We start from the raw sequence: 20,569 nt of genomic DNA on the forward strand, positions 1-20,569 counted from the left end.
CTAGACTAATTAAAAGGTGACTATATTAATATTAATCATCTTATTAATATTATATATATATATGTATATATATATATTTATGTATTTATAATTATATTTATAGCTAGCCATTTTATTCATTTACATATATACCATTAGTACGATAAAAAATATAAATGTTAAAAAAAAAAAAAAAAAAAAAAAAAAAAAAAATCAATTTGGATAATCTACAAAAAGGAAATATATATAAGAAAAAAAATGTTTTAAAATAATTCTTTATGCAAATGATTAAATGTATGATCCGTCTTGTTTAAAAATATAAATAAATAAGTAATAATAATAATAGTAAAGCTTTTTATATTTTGTATACACACAAGGAATACACTAAGATATATTAAAATAAAAAATAAAAAGAAAAATTATAATATACTGAATATCTTACGATATTGTTATATATATATATATATATATTGTAATATTTTCCTACAAAATTTATTTTTTTTAAGAATGATTAAGAACTAGGAAGTTCCATATAAATATTTGCGAATACTACAAAAAGGTCACATAAATATATATATAAATTTTTTTTTTTTTTTTTTCTTCTTTTTTCTGGGTACACATATTCCCCTTACTCAGAAACAAATAAAAAAAAAAAAAAAAAAAAAAAAAATTCACAATATATATTATATATATATATATATAAAGAGTTATAATTTTAAGCATATACAAAGTATTCTTTTTATATATAATATATGTATTTATAAATAATATACCTTTTAAGAGTATCTTATTATATATATAATCATACAAATTTAATATACCCTTTTTTTGTTTGTAAAATAAAAAAAAAAAAAAAAAAAAAAATCGCGTATCAAATATAGCGCTGAATACATTTGGGTTTAAGTAGCTATTAAAAAAAAAAAAAAAAAAAAAAAATTACTAGATTCTTGAATAAGTGCAAAATATAATATATATTATATATATATATATATATATATATATATAATATTGTCGACACATTTATAAATAATTAAAGGTTCTTGAAAATATATAAAGAAAATAACTTATTTATATTAATATGTATACATATATATATTATATATATATAATAAAACATATGCACAACTAAGCACCATGTGAAAAAAAAAAAAAGAAAAAAAAAATATTGTACATATATAATATATATATATATATCCTCAAATATATTTATATATATTATATGCTCATCTTAATATTTTTATTCCAAAATAACTTTCATTTTATTTATATACATTATATATAAATATTTTATCATTGTGTATACATATGAGATACAACCTAAAAAATAGTTTTTCAAACGAATTCTTTTTTCAGATATCATTTCTTATATCAAAAAAAAAAAAAAAAAAAAAAAAGAAATATAATATTATTATATATATATGTATTAAAAATATAAGATAATATACATAATGATACGTATTTATCTTTATAATAATAAAAAAAAAAATAGTACACAAATAAAAATAATACCATTATAATATTGCTAGCGCATAAAAAAAAAAAAAGCATATAAATTTATAATAATAAGAATATATTTTTATTTATATAATATTTTCATTTAAATATATTTTTATTTTTTTTATAATATTTTATCATCTTAAATTATTTTTTATTTTTTCTTTTTTAAACACCCATCAAAAAAAATAATTTTTTTTTTAATAGGCTTGAATTTAAGAATATAAAATAAAATATTAAGAATATTAAGGAAAATATAACAATAATATTTAATATATTATTTGTATATAATATATTTTTATATTAATGTGATATTATCACAATACCGGTTTTGATATATATATAATTACACATAAAAGAATTTTTTTTTTTTTATTACTGTTCCTAGGGAAAATAACAATTCATTCATATACCCTGCAAATATATATATATATATATATATTTATTTATTTTTATATTTTATTTTATTTTTTTTTTCAAAATGAAGATTGGTAAATTATTCTTTTTATTAAACATCTTTGTTGTATGCCACTTAATTTTATCATGCTTATGTCGAAAGGGACAAGCTACTCGCGGAAATTTGTTGGCATTAAAAGCCATTGAACAAGATTTACAACAAAAGAAGAAAAGAAAAAGAAACTTGATTTTATATTCATTAGGTTCTGCTGCATTAATAGCTGCCCTTGTTGTTACAGGTATAGGACTTAACATGTATATGAAAAGAAAAAAAGATGAATCTCATGTACAAGAAGTTATAGAAGCAAAAGAAGAAGAAGTTAAAGAAAAACAATCTGAGAAAAAAAAAACTACAGTTAAAGTAGTTCCTAAAAGAGTTCCTGTTAAAACTAGATCAGCACATGGAAGATCCAAAGTACCTAGTGTAAATCATCAAGACGTAGCTCCCAAATTAGATGATGAGAAAAAAGAAGAACCATCAAATTTTACTGATAATGATCTTGTATTAACAGCTGATTCTTTAAAGGTATTGGAACCAAAACTTGATGAAAATTCTGAAGGTGCTGATTTTCTTAAAAACATGAATGAACCTAAAGAAGTTGATTCTTTTAGTCTTGATAGTGCCTTAACAGATGCTTCTGAACAAAATGAAAACAAAGATGCTGAACTTTCTACAGATCTTATCCATACTCCAACAGATAGTAGTCTTGACTTATCAGATGATAAAAAAGATACTTCCACAAATGATTTAGAATCTTTAAATCTTGATAGTTCATCTCCAAGTGAGTTCACTCAAGATAAACCTCAAGCTGAATCAGAAACTATGCCTGCAGAACCTTCCGCTCAAGAACCTATGATACCAGAACCTTCCGCTCAAGAACCTACGACTCCAGAATCTTCCTCCCAAGAACCTACGACTCCAGAATCTTCTTCCCAAGAACCTTTGACTCCAGAATCTTCCTCTCAAGAACCTACAACTCCAGAATCTTCTTCCCAAGAACCTACGACTCCAGAATCTTCTTCTCAAGAACCTACGACTCCAGAACCTACTTCTGAATCCAAAACACCTGAAATAAAGGAAGTAGATGAACCAGTTGTAGTACCTTCATATTATCCAACTACCGGTCCAAATCCAAATACCCATGGACCACCAAGAAGAAGAACTTCATCTAGATCTTCTGGATCATCAAATAGAACTTCATCTGGTACTACTACTAGACCCAGAAGTCGTTCTAACACAACACGTGATTCCTCAGGAAGATCATCTGGAAGAACTTCCACACCAAAAGTCAGAAAAGAACAATAATTATATTTTATCTAATCATGCAACAAAAAATTAAAATATACATATATATGTATTAATACATATTTATGTGTGTATGTTCCGAAATACTGCAAATATATAATTCATTATATTAATGTAATTAATAATTTATTAGCAAGTTATAGAGAGATAGATATATTTTTAATATTACACAGATAATCTTCACTCACTGGAAAAAATAAATATATATATATATATTATATATATATGTAAATATTTTTTTTCCTATTTAAATTTTTTTTTTTTTTCTTTCAATATTTAAAATGAACGTTTTATAATTCAAATGAAATTACATGTATGAATTATAAAAGTATGTATAATTTTATATTAAACACAGTGATACCATATTATCCTTTTCATAGAAAAAAGGAATAGTTATTTATTTTTTATTTTTTTTATTTTATAGTTTTTTCTATTGTGTTTTTTTTTTTTTTTTTTTTTTTTTTTTCAAATATTAATATTTATTGAATCTTTAATAAAAGAAAAAAATATATTTATATATGTGTGTAATTTTTTTTTTTTACCTATTTTTATATTATATTTAAATATGTTAGAATTGCAAAAAAAAGAAAGATTATTATATATATAAATGTTATATATATGTTTCTTTTTTTTGAGATTCATAAGGAATTCATATTATTAAACGTAGTTATTCATAATAATATATATATGACATCCATTCGTAATTACATTTAGTGGTAAATGTTGAATGTATAATGAAGTTATTTTATTTTATTTTTTTTTTTATTTAATATGCATTATATAAATAAATAAATATATATATATATTTATATATATATGTGAAGTATTTATATAATAATGATAAAACAAATATATACATAATGATATATTGTTACATTAATGTGCTTGAAATATGTCTACAGTTTTGTATTTATAGACATATATAAAATGTACATAATACATATTTGTAACTACATATAAAAGGATGCCTAAACCAAGGCACCTTTATTAATAGTTTTATATAATTTAATGTGTCTGTGATAATATATATACAATATATTATATTTTATATATATATATATATATATATATATATTTTTTTTTTATAACTTTTCTAAAACATGTAATCCTTAAAAAAGTGTGTACGAGCTATTTTCTTTTTTTTTTTTTTGAAAACATTAAAGATATCATTTATAGAGATAAGAAAAAATAAAAATAATAATATAACCAATTTGTTTTGTTTTTTGAAAACATTAATGATATCATTTATAGAGATAAGAAAAAATTAAAAAAATAACATAACAAATTTTTTTTTTTTTTTTTTTTTTTCTCTAATTTTTGACCTGCACATGTCAGATTTTTTCTTTTTTATTTTTTTTTTGGTGAGTATATTTTGGCTATTTAGACAAAATAAAATAAAATAAAATAAAATAAAATAACAATCCCATCAATATATATATATATATATATATATATAATATTTTATATATATATGTATGATATTATGTTTTTTTAAGAAAATAAATAATATTATATAAAATGGCATACAAATTGTAATAATTTATTTAAAAAAGAAAAAAATAATAATAAGGAATAATATAAAGTGACCACATAAAAAAAAAAAATTAATATATAAATAAAAGACAAATTAAAAAAAAATATATATATATAACGAAATAATCATAATAACAAATAACCCTCCAATTATACTTATATAGAGGACTTTTTACAATATTAAGGATAATCGTTGAAACGTTAAAGGAAATAATATATATATATATATATATATATATAAATATATATGTATATATATTTAAACGAATAAGTTTATAACTTTACATATTACTTAAATTTTTTAAAAACTCGTTATTTGTACTATTTTCCTTTCTCATTTTCTCCATCTCTTTCAATGAAATTAAATTACTATGGCAAGAAGTGCATATAATTTTCATTCCTAAAATAAATAACAAATAAATGTAAATATATACATATATATATAGTTAGGTATATATAAAATATATTAGTTTACACTCTATAATATATATATATATATATATTTTTTTTTTTTTCATTATTTATATGGATAATTATATTTTCACTTTGTTTTACCTTCACTGGTATCCCAATGAACCTTAACGTTTGTTTGTTTTACTTTATCACATCTCCAGCACCTATGAAAATGAGAAGAATAAGAATGATATGTAGATTTTATATTATGCACAAAAAATATAACAATTATTTATATATTCTAATATATATATATATATATATATATATATATATATATATATATAATTATGTAGTTTTATTTGGTATTATTTTATCCTTACATAAATGCTTTTAAAACATTGTTCTTATGAACAACAATATTTTTGGGATCGAATTTATTATCTAAATGTTTTCTTGGTAAGGGTTCAAATTTTTTTAATAATTTTACTGCCTTATTTCTTTCTTTACTAATATTAGATGACAAAATACGTATGAGGTCACTTTTTTTATAATCTTTATGTTTCACCATGTTAAATATGTATATATAAATATAAATATAAAAATATATATATATATATATATTTATTTATTTATTATATAGAATGAAACGGAAAATCCAAAATAAATCTATAATACATATATATATAATATATATAATTGGGATAATATTTATGTATATTATTTCATACTAATTAAAATATACATATATATATTAAACATATGTATAAATTATATACATACAGTTTTTACATATATATATATTATATATATATGGATATATTTTTATTTATAAGATCCTTTGGATATATATTTAATTAATACATGTTAAAATAAATAATATTATCATTCTTTCATAATTAAAAGAAATGAAAATAAAAACACATTTTAAAAAAATTATATTTATTAATTTTTTTGTTTAATATATTTTATTTATATAATACATATTTTATAATATTTATTTATAAATTTCTACAAAAAAAAAAAAAAACAAAAACAAAATGTAGATTAAAAAAAAAAAAAAAAAGAGTAGATAGGGAAAAAATAAAAAAGCAAAAAAAAAGAAAAGAGAATATATTTATGTTTCTACATAATGAATAATTGGATATATAGAAATTATAGGTATGTATATATATTTATTTGAATAAATGAATAACTTAAAAATTAAAAATTATACATAATATATATATATATATATAATATATTATATATATAATATCAAATTAAGAATAAAAAAAAAATAACATATTTAAAAATATTTCTTTTAAAATAATTTATATGCATATATTATATATATAATCGATAAACCTTACATTTATATATATATATATATAAAATATGAATTATAAAAAAATAAAACAAAAATATATTTATATATAATTGTATGTATATAATTTTTTTGTATATATATAAATTGATGATAATGATATATAAAATATAAGGTATATAAATAAACTGTGTTCTATAATTAAAAAAATTTTATTATTTTATTATTTTATTATTTTCTTATTATATTATTATTTTTTTTTTTTTTAAGTTTTGAATAAATTTTAAAATAAAAAATAATTGTTAAAAATATTATTATATAGATATAAAAATATATTTAGAAAAGTTATAATAAAATAAGAATATTTTGAAATATATTTATAATACATACATATATATATATATATATATATATATATATATATATAACTCCCTGTATATAATAATAATCTATCAATTGAGTAAGAGAATGCAAGAAATTGTAGATAAGAATGGTAATAAAGTTCAAAAGAGTAATTTGAATGATGAAATAAAAATAATCTTTACCGATTTAGATGGAACATTATTAAATAGTGAGAACAAGGTTTCAGAACAGAATTTGGATAGTTTAATAAAAGCAAAAGAAAAGGGCATAAAGGTTGTTATAGCAACAGGTAGATCAATATTTTCTGTTGAAAATGTTATAGGAGAGCATGTAAAAAAGAATAAAATAAGTTTATTACCAGGAATATATTTAAATGGATGTATAACATTTGATGAAAAAGGTTCAAGAGTATTAGATAGAATTATGAATAATGAATTAAAAATGGAAATACATGAATTTTCAAAAAAAATAGATATATCAAAATATGCAATATGGTTTTGTTTAGAAAAAACATATTGTTTTGAAATGAATGATTGTATACGTGAATACATGGAAGTTGAAGCATTAAATCCTGATGTTATTGAAGATACATTGTTAGATAGTTTAACAGTATATAAAGTATTATTTTCATTACCAGAAAATATATTAGAAAATACATTAAAATTATGTAGAGAAAAATTCTCTCATCGTATTAATGTTGCTAATACATTTCAAAGTTATGTTGAATTATTTCATCAACATACTAATAAATTTGAAGGAGTTAAAGAAATTTGTAAACATTATAATATAAGTCTAAACAATGCATTAGCAATGGGAGATGGAGAAAATGATATTGAAATGTTAAGTGGATTAACATATTCTGTTGGTGTTAATAATGCTTCTGAGAAGGTGAAAAATTCAGCTGCTTATGTTGGACCTTCAAATAATGATCATGCTATATCTCATGTCTTGAAGACATTCTGTGACATCTAATTTATTAATATTATAATAAAATATATTAAGTTGTGTACAAAATATAACGATCACTAAGATAATAAATATAAATAAATATTAATATATATATATATATATATATATATATATATATATATTGATTTATTTATATATATTTTTTTTTTTTTTTTTAAATATTTCCTTTTTAAAATTTTTCTTTTTTTAAAATTTTTCTTTTTTTAAAATTTTCATTTTTAAACATTATATAAATAACCGTTAAATAAATAATTATTCATATCTGTAAAGAAATGTATTTATAAATATATACATACATATATATATATATATTTATATTTATATTTCCATTTTTATATTTTTTATTATTTATTGCATGAAATTATCAAACGTTGTCATATATATTTATATATATATATATATCATTTCTTTTCTCATATCGTATTATTTTTATTTTATTTTTTAAAGAAAACTTTTTAAACATTAATGATAGGGATATTATATAAATTATGAATAAAATGTTCTTAAAAAATAAATATACATCACATATATATATTTATAATTATATTAAAATATTACTTTTTATTTTAATTCTTTTTTTACTATATATATATATATATATATATATATTATAATAAATAATTTTAATATATATATGTAATAATATATATGTATATTTATATGCATATGAATATAATTTTTTGGTAGGTTTAAAAAAAAAATATACATTATTATAATATATTGACTTTTTTATTATTAATAAAATTTATGTTCTCTTTTAACTTAATCTTATTAAAAAAAATAATATATATATATATATTTATTTATTTTATTACCGTTTTTGATTTGTATTTATGTTGTTATATAGTTTTAAAAAAAATGAATAAAAATTAAGGGGCCTTTTTTTTTAAAAAAAAAAAAATATTTTTTTTTCAATTTATTTCAATTTTTTTTGTATTTTATTTTTCAAGATGGATAGTGAAGATGTTGTAGGAGATGACGAGTACCTGGATGAATTTTCTGAAGAAGGAGATTCGAACGAATTTCTTAGTGACGTTGAGAAAGATAGTAATGATTCAAAGAATGAAAAATTAAATAGAAGAAATGATTTGTTTGAAGAAACAATAGGTGATGATAAGAAACAATGTGATAGGAATAGTATATATAATAGTAATAATAATATATGTGATATATTTAATTTTAAGGAAGAAGTTTTAAGTATTCATAAAAAGAATATTTGTTCTATAAAATTAATACGAAACGGTAGTAATTTAATAATATCAGGAAATGATAATAATGTTAGAATATATGAATTTAAGAATATGAATCGACATGAAAAGAGATATACAAACTTGATAAGTGTAGGAGAAGGATCTATTATTCAATCATTAGATGCTAGAGATAATTATATTTTGATAGCACATGGAAATAAATGTTTTGTATATAATAAAAATGGAGAATATATACAAAATAGTATAAGAGGTGATATGTATATTAAAGATGTAAATAAAACAAAAGGACATACAAGACAAATTAATTGTTGTAAATTTCATCCTTTAAATGAACAAATTTTTATAAGTGGTAGTCTAGATAGTACATTAAGAATATGGAATATGACAAAAGATAATAATACATATGGATTAGATAAAGAAATGATTCATTCTCAATGTATAAAAATAGTGAATGAGAAAAATTTATTATCAAATAATATTATATCTTGTGATTTTACAAAGGATGCAAATTCAATTATTATCGGTTGTTCTAATGGATTTATTGATATAAGAAATAAAATATCTAATGATTATACATATAATTATAAATCTAGTGATTATTATATAAAAAAAGATGTTAGTCATAAAGATTCTATAATTGATATATTTACATGTAAAAAAAATAAAAATAATTTTTTTACACGTAGTATGGATAAAACCATAAAATATTGGGATATAAGAAATCTTCATTTATGTCTTCATACTATTGAGGATGTATCTACAATATATGAAAAAAGTAATATGTCTTGTTTTTATAATGATAAATATTTAATTATAGGTACACAACAAAAAAAAAAAAAAAATATAGATCCTATTCATATGGATCATAATTTAAATTATGTATCAAGTGATGAAGATCATAAAAAAAGTAAGCTTCAAATAAAATATCATCAAAAAGTTGAAGATTTTGAAAATTCACAAATGGATTATGATTCTACAGATGAGGGTAATATAAAAAAAAAATATAAAGATAAAAATATAAAAGGAGAAAAAAAAAATAATAAACCTTTTAATAATAATTATATTAAAGTTTATAAAGGTGATGAAGATATGAATAATTTTTTAACAGAAATGTCTTCATTAAATAAAACAGAAAAAAATATTTTTGGATCTATAGAAATATATGATATAGAAAATAATTTTAATTTAGTATATACTAAAAATTATGAACATTCAGGTATTATATGTACATATTATGATGAATATATAAAACAATTATTTTTAGGAACAACTGATGGAAGATGTCTTATATATTATGATGAGAATTCAAAGAAAGGAGTATTAGATTATTTACAACAAAAAAGTTATAAAAGAAAAGATGAATCAAATGAAAACTCCTTTTTTTATATGAAGAATGATAATATATATAACTTAGATAATTTACCTAAAGAAATACAAATTACACAATCAGGAAATGTTATTATTAAAAAGAATAATATAAATAATAAAAAAATCAAAATAAATCCAAGTGTTAAATCATTATATGAAAATGCATATGAAAAAAAAAGTAATGTTAGTGCATATTCTAAATTTATTACAGATGATAAAAATGAGAATTTTAATTATCATCATCATACAAATAATCACTCAACTATAAACGATGATAACATAGTTGAAGTCTTAAGAAATAGAGAAGTAAATAAAAAAGGAGATGACTATTTTATGAAGGCTTATAAATACACACAACCAAATAAAATTATTGATTATTCTTCAGAGGAGGAACAAGAATATTCAAATATTTTAAAGAAACCTAAATGTCCTCAATGTGGAATAAAAAATTGTGTTTGCGGCTATATGAAAAATAAGTGAATAAAAATATATGTGGTGCAATAAAAGCATAAATATATATTTTTAATAGATGAACATAATATTATATTAAAAAATATTATCATTTTTTTTAATTCAAATGTTTCATTTTTATAAGTTCATTTTTTTTTTTTTTAACAAAAAATATAAAGATTTTACAAAAAAAAAAAAAAAAAAAAAAAAAAAATAAAAATAAATAAATATAATTATATATATATATATATATATATTTTATTTTAATGTATTGATAAAATATGTTAACATTCAAATTAATATATGTACACATATTTTATAACACCTTCACCGTTTGACTACATTTTTCTTTTAATTGATGATTTGTTTCTAAAAGTTCTTGATAAAACTTTTGTAATGATTTATGATATTCGATTTCTTTTTTATTTTCATTTTTTTCTTCTTTTATTCTTTTCAATGCATATTCTTTTTCTTTGTGATGTAGAAGGTTTAAAGCATCTTTTTCGTTAATACAATTAATATATGAATTAAATAAAGTATCATATGATTTTTTATAACTTTTAATTTTTAGTTGATATCCTTTTGTATAAATATCATATTTATTTTCTAATTTTTTATAATATTCCATATCATTTAAAATTAAATTTTTTAATTTTTCACATTTGTATTTATAATTTTCTTTTTTATCATTTTCATTGGCATCTTCAATATAGCGATATGAATTTTTTGATGGGCAGAAAATTATATTTCTGTTAATTTGTTCCCACACATCGATATGGTTATATGAATTATGGTTTGAAATACATTGTGAATTATCATCACATTGATCACTTCTACCATCACATTTTTCACTTTTATCATCACATTGATTACTTTTATCATCACATTGATTACTTTTATCATCACATTGATCACTTCTATCATCACATTGATCACTTCTACCATCACATTTATCACTTTTATCACTGTTAGAATCATCCTTTGTGTTGTCATTTATTGATGATTCTCCATATATATCTTCAAACTCCTCATTTATACTGTTCATAGCCATATTCATATAAAAAGGTTCTAGATTTTCCACATGCACTTTATTTTGTATGGGTGTTGAACTCTTAAGTGGGTAATTAAACATATCATTCTTTATTAAGAGAAGCATCTCTCTTTGTATTAGATTATCAACATCTTCATATTCATTGTCCATATAATTATTAAAAAGATTAATTTTATCTAAGAAATATGGTCTAGGTAAATTCCATCTAATAATTTTATTTTGCTTATTAAATTTTTCTTTCTCTTTTCTTTCTTCGTTTTTTCTTTTTTCATTTTCAATATCTTGTATATCTTTTTCTATTTCGTCTTTTTCTATATTGTCAGTATCATATTCTTGAGGTTCTTCATTTAATTGAAGTTCTATAAGATTAGTTTCTTGTGGTAAGTTAGCTAATGATGCTTTAATATGTAGTTTTGCTCTATCGATTTTCTCTTCATAATTATCATCATAATATTCACTGGCTTGTATAGTTTGATTATCTATCATAGATTGATCATTTTTTAAATTTTTATAAGATATAATAGAATGAGCATATAAACTAATATTTTTTTTAAAACTTTTAATATCACTAATAATTTTATTTTTAATAGTTACCTTATCCTTTTGATTATTTTGTTGATCTTCTTCATTTAATTTCTTTTGTTTCTCAATTTCTTCTTGTACTTCTTTTATATTTTTTTTGACATTAAGATGATTATAATGAGATGTGGAATTTTTCACAGAATTAAAAGAAGTATTATTATAATTATTATTATTATTATTATTATTATTGAGATCATCATATTCTATATGATCATCAATATTGTTATTCCCCGTTTGACTTATATTATTTTTTCTATCTAATTCTTCTTCATTATAATCATTATTCATTCCTATAAATGGAACATTCATTTTTCTAGAAATAATATTTTTTGCTGCTTGTTGTATGCTTAGATCTAGTTTACTAGAAAAAGCTATTGATTTATTATTATTATTATAAAAATCTGTTTGCAAGTTTGAGAATTTATCTTTATCATTTAATATAAATGAGGAACTTTCTATACTTGGTAAAATATTATTTATTGGTAATTTATCATTTTGATCTTTAATAATATCATTATATGCTGATGCTTCTTTATTTATTTGTATTATTTCATCTATTTCATTTTCATTTAATATCGGCTCTGGTAAATTTAATCGAACACGTTTTCTTAAATGGCTTAATTCATTAAATTGTTTATCATAATTTTCTATAGTAGATAACAAATTTGATTCTTCATTATTATTATAATGAGAATGATGTCTTTTCCCTTTATTTTTATCATAATCCATAGCATCATTTATATTTTCAACATCCATCGATTTTATACTTTTTTTCAAATTTGATTTTTTATTTTCATATAAATCATCATTAATATTTTGTTCATCTGTAACATCATAAAAACCTTTTAATGGTTTCCTTTGAAATAAAATTTCTTTGGAATGATCAATTCTATTTTTATCTTTTCTTTTATAATTTAATGAAGTAATACCAGCTGCTTTCAATTCTCTTTTTTTTTGTAATAAAGCTAATCTTCTGGCTTGTTCTAGTTGTTTTTCTCTAGCTTTTCTTTTAGCTTTTTTACCTTTTGTATTTGCAAGTCTAGCTTTAGCTTCTGCTAGCATTTCTTTTTCATCTTCATCCATATCTACTGGATCTGCTCTTGCTGGTCTCGATTCAGGAGCAGGGTCTATTTCACCTGGTCTTAGATGTCGTGGGTTCTTATTTTTATCATAAACTTTTCCTTCAGCTTCATCAAGAAGATATTCATAATGTTCTAAACATTGTTGTGCTGTTCTTCCAACAATAGGTGCAATGGTTCTCCATTGCGTTGGAAATAGTTTGGCTAGATGTAAAAGTTTTTCTTCTTCTTCTTTATTCCATTCTGTTTTTTTAACAGAAGGATCAAGCCATTCATACCACCTGGCTTTACATTGTTTAGCTGATTTACGAACTAATAAAGATGCAACTCTTGACCAATTATTTAAACCATATTTCATAACAGCTGCTTTAAGAACTTCATCCTCACAATTTTTCCATATACCTCCTTTGATTTGAATCCTCATCTTTTCTTTTTTTCTTGCAAACTTAATCAAACTTTAAACAATTAAAAGAAACATAATATAAACATAATATATATAAAATATATATTATATATATTATATATATATATATATTTAATATGTTGTTAAATGGTTTAATTTATGTATGTATTTTTTTTTCTCCTAAGGTAATCTTTAATATTGAACAAAATAAACAAGGATCTAATTTTTTCCCTTTTAAAACAAAAGATAAATATATATCTTATAATTCTATATTACTTTATGATATGATAAATTTCAATGTATATCATTTATATCTTCATTATAAGAAAGATAAATATATATTCATCAAAAGGGGAAAAAATACATATATAAATAATATTACAATAAAATTAACAAAAAAAAATTATACATATATATATAAATGTAATAATGGATATATGAATTTATTTTTAATTCTATATACATAATATATTACAATATGTATTATATATATATATTATATATTTTTTTTTTAATATATATCTTTTAATTATCATTTCATTATATAAAAAAAAAAAAAATTTCAAGATATATTTTTTCTACTATAATGATCATAAAAATATTTTATTTTTTTTAGAGCCTTAAAAATAGCAAGGGAAAAAAATATATTTATAAAATTAAATAATATACTTAAAAAAATGTATTATAATATAATATATAATATGGCAACATGAATCAATTTTTATATTTATATTTTTATAAGCTTATATAATAATATTAATAATATGTATATATTAAAATAACATAAATATATGTACAATATATATAATTGAATAATTATATATTCCCTTTTTTTAATTCCCTCTGAAAAAAAAAAAAAAAAAAAAAAAAAAATTGGAAAAACATTAGAACACAATAATAATAAATAAAATAAAATAAAAAATATTATATATATTTATATAATATAATATATTTAATTATATTTGTTTTATTTTATAAAATATTAAATTATATATAAGGTTATAAATATTATAAACTTATATTTTAATGTTACCACAATATCGATTCTTGAATATGTATATTTTTATTAATTAAATATTTTATTTTGTTAACAGTCTGATTTAAACACGTTTCTTTATTATATAAATAAAAAAGAATATACATTTTCATATAACATAAATGCAATATATATATATATAATATAATATATATTTTGTATATATATATATATAACCTATTTTATGATATTTAAAAATGATGCTTAATTTGTAAACATTTTTACTATATAATGTTTCTTTTTATTATGTATATGAAAGCTTGTCATTATATAAGTAAACATATATATATGTAGGTATCCTAATAATTGTTATGTAGGGATACAACAAATATTTGTATATATGTATATATTTTTGTTATAACTGCATTATTAAAAAAAAAAAAAAAAAAAAAAGGCAAAAGGAAATTCATTTATATATATATATATTGATCTATTTACTTATACATGTGTGATTTGTTTTATATATTTAATATTTTTTTTTTTGCTTTTTTTTTGTAACCAATGATGCTTGAAGATTTTAATACATTGCCTTTAATAAAATCTATAAGAGAAGATAGTTTAGATGATGTATTAAAGTTTTTAGAAAATAATTATAAAGAATATGAAGTAGATGAAAATGGAGAAGCAAAAAATAAAATTGAATTAGTTGATAAACAAACACAAGCTACTCCCTTATTTTATGTAACAGCAAGAAAAAGTGATGAAGAATCAGTTGAAATATCAAAACTTATTATTGAAAAATATGCAATATGTAATCCAATATCAAAAGATTTAATGAAACAAACTTGCTTATTTTATGCAGCTAGAGAAGGTCATCTTAATTTGTGTAATTATTTAATAGAAAAGGGTTGTAACCCTAATGATCAAGATAATTTTGGACAAACATGTTTATTTTATGCATCAAGAGAAGGAAAAACAGATTGTGTATTAACATTAATAAAAAAAGGAGCAAATCCAAATTTACTAGATTTAAACAAACAAACATGTTTGTTTTATGCATGTAGAGATGGAAGGTATGATACTGTTAAATGTTTATTAGAAAATGGTGTTAATCCATCTGTAAAAGATGCTCAAAGAAGAACAGCATTAACATTTGCAAAAGGGAATGGTCATAATAATATTATTAATCTACTTAAAAATATGGGTACATTCAGTAGGTCTTCAATTGACAGTAATGCACAGTTGGGAAATATCACAATGTTGAGAAGTAAATTAAAAATAAAAAATAATATAAAATAAAATAAAAATAAGTAATATATGTTATCTGTTTATATATAATTAATGTTGAATTGTTATATATATATATATATATATATATATATATTGTATTGGTGTATATTTATTTTATTTATTTTTTTTTTTTTCTAGGAAATTCATCTAGTTATGTAGCGGCTAGCTCACCAAACGAAAGTAACCTGAACAATCTGACTGTTCAGGCGGAAAACGTCCCCAACGTAAATTTTAAAACTGAAGGTAAAAAAAAAAAAAAAAAAAAAAAAAATACACACACACATATATATATTACAAAGCTTCTTATAGTGATATATATATTTCAGTAGTTTATTATATATATATATATATTTATATTTATATTTTAATAGATAATCAACTCAGGAAAAAGTACAAGCTTCAATACAAGCCTCTGTCCGATGAAGACCCATTATTGTGGGTCGACGCTCCTTTAATAAAAATAAAAGAATTTGAAAGAAAATTTCCTGAATTAGCTTTATGGCCTAAAAATGTATCCCAATCAAATGTAGAAGTGAATAACGCTAATGATGCATTTAATAAACAATGGTATTTATTAGCTAATCAATTAATATTAAGTTTAAGTAAATATGAAGGTGGTCATATATTTGAGAAATTAGTAGATGCAAAGAAACAGAATTGTCCAGATTATTATGATGTAATTAAAAACCCAATGTCATTTAGTTGTATTAAAACAAAATTAAAGAAGGGTCAATATGCTTATCCTTCAGAATTTGTAAAAGATGTTCAATTAATTTTTGATAACTGTAGTTTATATAATACTTCAAATTCTGTAGTAGCAATTACAGGAAAAAATATAGAAACTTATTTTAATAATCAGTTAATAGTAATTGGTTATAATAACTTTATTTTAAAAGAACAAAAAATTAATGAAAATTTAAAACTTGTAGAAGAAGAAAATATTAAGTGGAGCAATGAAAAAGAAGATCAAATAAAGGAAGTAGACGAATTAGAAAATAATCAGGAGGAAAGTTCAAAAAAGGAATGAAACAAAAAATAAAATAAAATAAAATAAAATGGAATATATTATATCCAATTTGATATAAATACTTTTGGGAACTTATATACAATACATCTACAAATATTTAGACATACATATATAATATATTGGTTATTATGCTTTTTTTTTTTTTTTTATATTGTTATAAAGCTAGTAATTTTTTTATTCTAATTAAAATACATATGATTTATTAATATTTATAAATTTTTATGTAACCAATTTGTTTATTATATTTCATTTAATTTTTTTTTTTTAATCTGTTCATATATTTTTTTTAAATCTTTAAAAAATTTTTACCTTTTTTTTTTTTATATAATAAAAATTATAAAATAAATATCAAGAGAATCCTTGTAAAAAATGAATAATATTGTAAAATTTTTTATAACAGAAATATATATATATATGTTGTTTATTTATGTTAGTTCTATAAATACATATGGGTTAATAAATATACATGTACATACATAAGTGATACTTATATATCTACATATATTCATATTCTTTATATATATATTTTTTTTTCTTTTTTTTTTGGTTCAACTGTTTACCTTTTCAAAATAAAAAATATATTAAAACTAAGGTCGATTGTATGTATCCTTTAATATATCGTCTAAATAATAATTCCCGATAATGCAAAGAAAAAAAAATAATAATAATAACTGAAATATAAAGTAAGAATAAAATTTTTCTTTTTTATTATCTACTATATATATATATATATATATATATATATATTTATGTATACACCATTGTCTTATTTTATTTATATATTTATAATTTTATTTTTTTTTGTTGTTGTTGTCATCCGACAAATATAAACATATTAATTGTATATGACAAAATAAATCGTTTAAAAACATGAATAAAAATATTATTCAAATATATATGTTTGTGTTTATATTATTACTTAAACAACATATTGTTATTTTAAAGAATGAAGAAATTACGCATCCCCATTCAATAACAAAGAAGGATACTAAATCTATTGTAAATGTTAATAATAAATTGAAGAATATTAATATACATGAATTAGATACTATTAGTAGAAAAGATTTTTCTGGAAGTGATAATAAAAATTATATTTTAATAAAATTAAAAAAGCAGGATATTTTTTCCAAAAAATTATCTACTTATTATGGTCAAGTACAAATAGGTGAAGAATCAGAAAATAATTTGAACGTTCTTTTTGATACAGGTTCATCAGAAGTATGGATTTTAAATGACACTTGTAAAAATAGATTGTGTAATAATCTACATAGGAAATATAAGAGGACTAAATCATTTGTTTATAAGTATGATAAGAAGGGTTTACCTTCAATTATAGAAATATTTTATCTTAGTGGGAAAATAGTTGCTTTTGAAGGTATTACACCTAAAAAAAAAAAAATTATATATATATATATATATATACATATATATATATGTATGTTTATGTGTTAAATAAATGCATATACTCCATTTTTTTTTTATTAAAAAAATATTATGCATATTTCAGGTTATGATACTATCTATATAGGGAAAAAATTAAACGTTCCGCAGACGAATATTTCTTTCGCTGTAAAATAATGATAATATATATATATATATATATATATGTTTTATTTTTATTTTTATTTATGAACATTTTCTATTTATTTTATATTTATATAGACCAAGGTTGATATACCAATATTAGAGGAGTTCAAATGGGTAAATAAATAAATATATATTCATTAATAAGTAACACATTTATGAAACTATATATATATATATATATATATTTTTGTTGGTTATATGTTTATATATTTTATTTTTTTTCAGGATGGTATAATTGGATTGGGCTTTGAAAATGAGGACTCCAAAAAGAGAGGAATAAAACCATTGTATATAATAATAAGGATACGATAAATTAATATATATATATATATATATATATATTTATATTTATTTATTATTGTTTCCTTTTTAATAGTCTAGATCTTTTAAAGGATGATAAAATATTAACTAATAAAAATTATAAAAATCAATTCGGATATTACTTGTCAGATAAAGGTGGATCGAAAAAAAAAATATATATATTAATTTAAAAACAACTCTACGTATAGAATAAAATGTAACATATATATATACATATATATATATATATGTGTTCCTTCATTTTGTACTTATTTTTATAGAAGGTTATATTACATTGGGTGGAATAGATAATAGGCTGAAGAATGCTCCTGATGAAGAAATAATGTTAAATATGAAATATATTTTGTTATATTACTTACTCGTTTAATAAATGAAAATATTTATATATATTTTTTTTTTTTTTCTTTTTTCCTTTTGTTGTCTGTGTGTTAGCTGGACTCCTGTCTCCACCGATATGGGATACTGGACAAGTACAGAAAAAAAAAAAAAAAAAAGAAAAAAAAATTAAAATAGATAACATACATATATATATATATATATATATATATATATATATTTAGTTCAAATTATGGGTGTTAGGAAAGAGTATGTGACTAACCATTTTGAAGAAAAGAAAGAAGAGGATGAAGTAATAGTAAAATATGAAGCATTTCATGATGGAGGTAAAAATTCTATTATAGATACAGGAACGTATTTAATTTATGCTCCTAAATATACTATGGATAATTATCTAAAGGATTTAAAAATAAATAATTGTGATGAAAAATATAATCTTCCACATTTAATATTTCAAATAAAAGCTGATGAAATAAAAACAATAAAGGGTGTAGCTATAATAGAAATTGTATTAACACCTAATGATTATGTTATAGAATATGTAGATAAGAAAAATAATACAAAAGAATGTATAATAGGAATACAACCTGATGAACAATCAGAAGAAGATAATATTGATGGATGGACCTTAGGTCAAGTGTTTTTAAAATCATACTATACAATATTTGATAAAGACAATTTAAAAATAGGCTTTGTCAGAAGTAAAAGAAATGTATCCTTAAAGTGAAATATAAGGAATAAGAGGGAAAAAATTCTTAATTGAGTTTATTAAATATATTTCAAGAAATTTTAATAATAAATATATATACATATATATATATATATATTCAGGTGATTGTTTTTTTTTTTTTTTTTTTTTTTATATAATGAGCACATCAAATATATCGTAAGATCATATAAATTTTGTTTAAACCTACACGAAATTTTTAAATATCTATATTCATGTGTTTATTGTTATTTCTATATATGTATAAAAAGATAATTAAATTTAAATAATATACAGAATATTAAATTTTAAGTTTTTAACAAAGTATAATTTAAAAAAAAAGAAAAAAAAAAAAACATACACATATATCATTATATATATTA

The 20,569-nt window shown here is 19.4% G+C and overlaps 7 protein-coding genes across 7 annotated transcripts; 5 read left to right on the forward strand and 2 right to left on the reverse strand.

The window, feature by feature from the left end:
- Window positions 1–1,954: 1,954 nt before the first annotated feature.
- Window positions 1,955–3,235, forward strand: PADL01_1031600 (early transcribed membrane protein 10.2; the record flags this gene model as incomplete). Its single annotated transcript, XM_028682394.1, has 1 exon — window positions 1,955–3,235. The coding sequence occupies one exon, from the start codon at window positions 1,955–1,957 to the stop codon at window positions 3,233–3,235; it is 1,281 nt and encodes a 426-aa protein (XP_028538676.1).
- Window positions 3,236–5,049: 1,814 nt separating this feature from the next.
- PADL01_1031700 (conserved Plasmodium protein, unknown function) lies at window positions 5,050–5,732 on the reverse strand (the record flags this gene model as incomplete). Its single annotated transcript, XM_028682395.1, has 3 exons — window positions 5,050–5,168; window positions 5,324–5,385; window positions 5,545–5,732. The coding sequence occupies 3 exons, from the start codon at window positions 5,730–5,732 to the stop codon at window positions 5,050–5,052; spliced, it is 369 nt and encodes a 122-aa protein (XP_028538677.1).
- A 1,203-nt stretch (window positions 5,733–6,935) lies between these two features.
- PADL01_1031800 (haloacid dehalogenase-like hydrolase) lies at window positions 6,936–7,802 on the forward strand (the record flags this gene model as incomplete). The annotated part of the gene is made up of 1 exon (XM_028682396.1): window positions 6,936–7,802. The coding sequence occupies one exon, from the start codon at window positions 6,936–6,938 to the stop codon at window positions 7,800–7,802; it is 867 nt and encodes a 288-aa protein (XP_028538678.1).
- A 947-nt stretch (window positions 7,803–8,749) lies between these two features.
- On the forward strand, window positions 8,750–10,858 carry PADL01_1031900 (WD-repeat protein, putative; the record flags this gene model as incomplete). Its single annotated transcript, XM_028682397.1, has 1 exon — window positions 8,750–10,858. The coding sequence occupies one exon, from the start codon at window positions 8,750–8,752 to the stop codon at window positions 10,856–10,858; it is 2,109 nt and encodes a 702-aa protein (XP_028538679.1).
- Window positions 10,859–11,144: 286 nt separating this feature from the next.
- Window positions 11,145–13,964, reverse strand: PADL01_1032000 (myb2 transcription factor, putative; the record flags this gene model as incomplete). Its single annotated transcript, XM_028682398.1, has 1 exon — window positions 11,145–13,964. One exon carries the CDS (start codon window positions 13,962–13,964, stop codon window positions 11,145–11,147), a length of 2,820 nt encoding a protein of 939 aa, XP_028538680.1.
- Window positions 13,965–15,480: 1,516 nt separating this feature from the next.
- On the forward strand, window positions 15,481–17,236 carry PADL01_1032100 (bromodomain protein, putative; the record flags this gene model as incomplete). Its single annotated transcript, XM_028682399.1, has 3 exons — window positions 15,481–16,186; window positions 16,348–16,452; window positions 16,581–17,236. The coding sequence occupies 3 exons, from the start codon at window positions 15,481–15,483 to the stop codon at window positions 17,234–17,236; spliced, it is 1,467 nt and encodes a 488-aa protein (XP_028538681.1).
- Window positions 17,237–18,106: 870 nt separating this feature from the next.
- PADL01_1032200 (plasmepsin VII) lies at window positions 18,107–20,207 on the forward strand (the record flags this gene model as incomplete). The annotated part of the gene is made up of 8 exons (XM_028682400.1): window positions 18,107–18,611; window positions 18,744–18,805; window positions 18,899–18,937; window positions 19,049–19,110; window positions 19,200–19,279; window positions 19,405–19,468; window positions 19,577–19,614; window positions 19,705–20,207. The coding sequence occupies 8 exons, from the start codon at window positions 18,107–18,109 to the stop codon at window positions 20,205–20,207; spliced, it is 1,353 nt and encodes a 450-aa protein (XP_028538682.1).
- Window positions 20,208–20,569: the final 362 nt, after the last annotated feature.

This window comes from Plasmodium sp. gorilla clade G2 (assembly GCF_900097015.1).
Source record: "Plasmodium sp. gorilla clade G2 genome assembly, chromosome: 10".
NCBI classification, from domain to species: Eukaryota; Apicomplexa; class Aconoidasida; order Haemosporida; family Plasmodiidae; genus Plasmodium; species Plasmodium adleri (nom. inval.).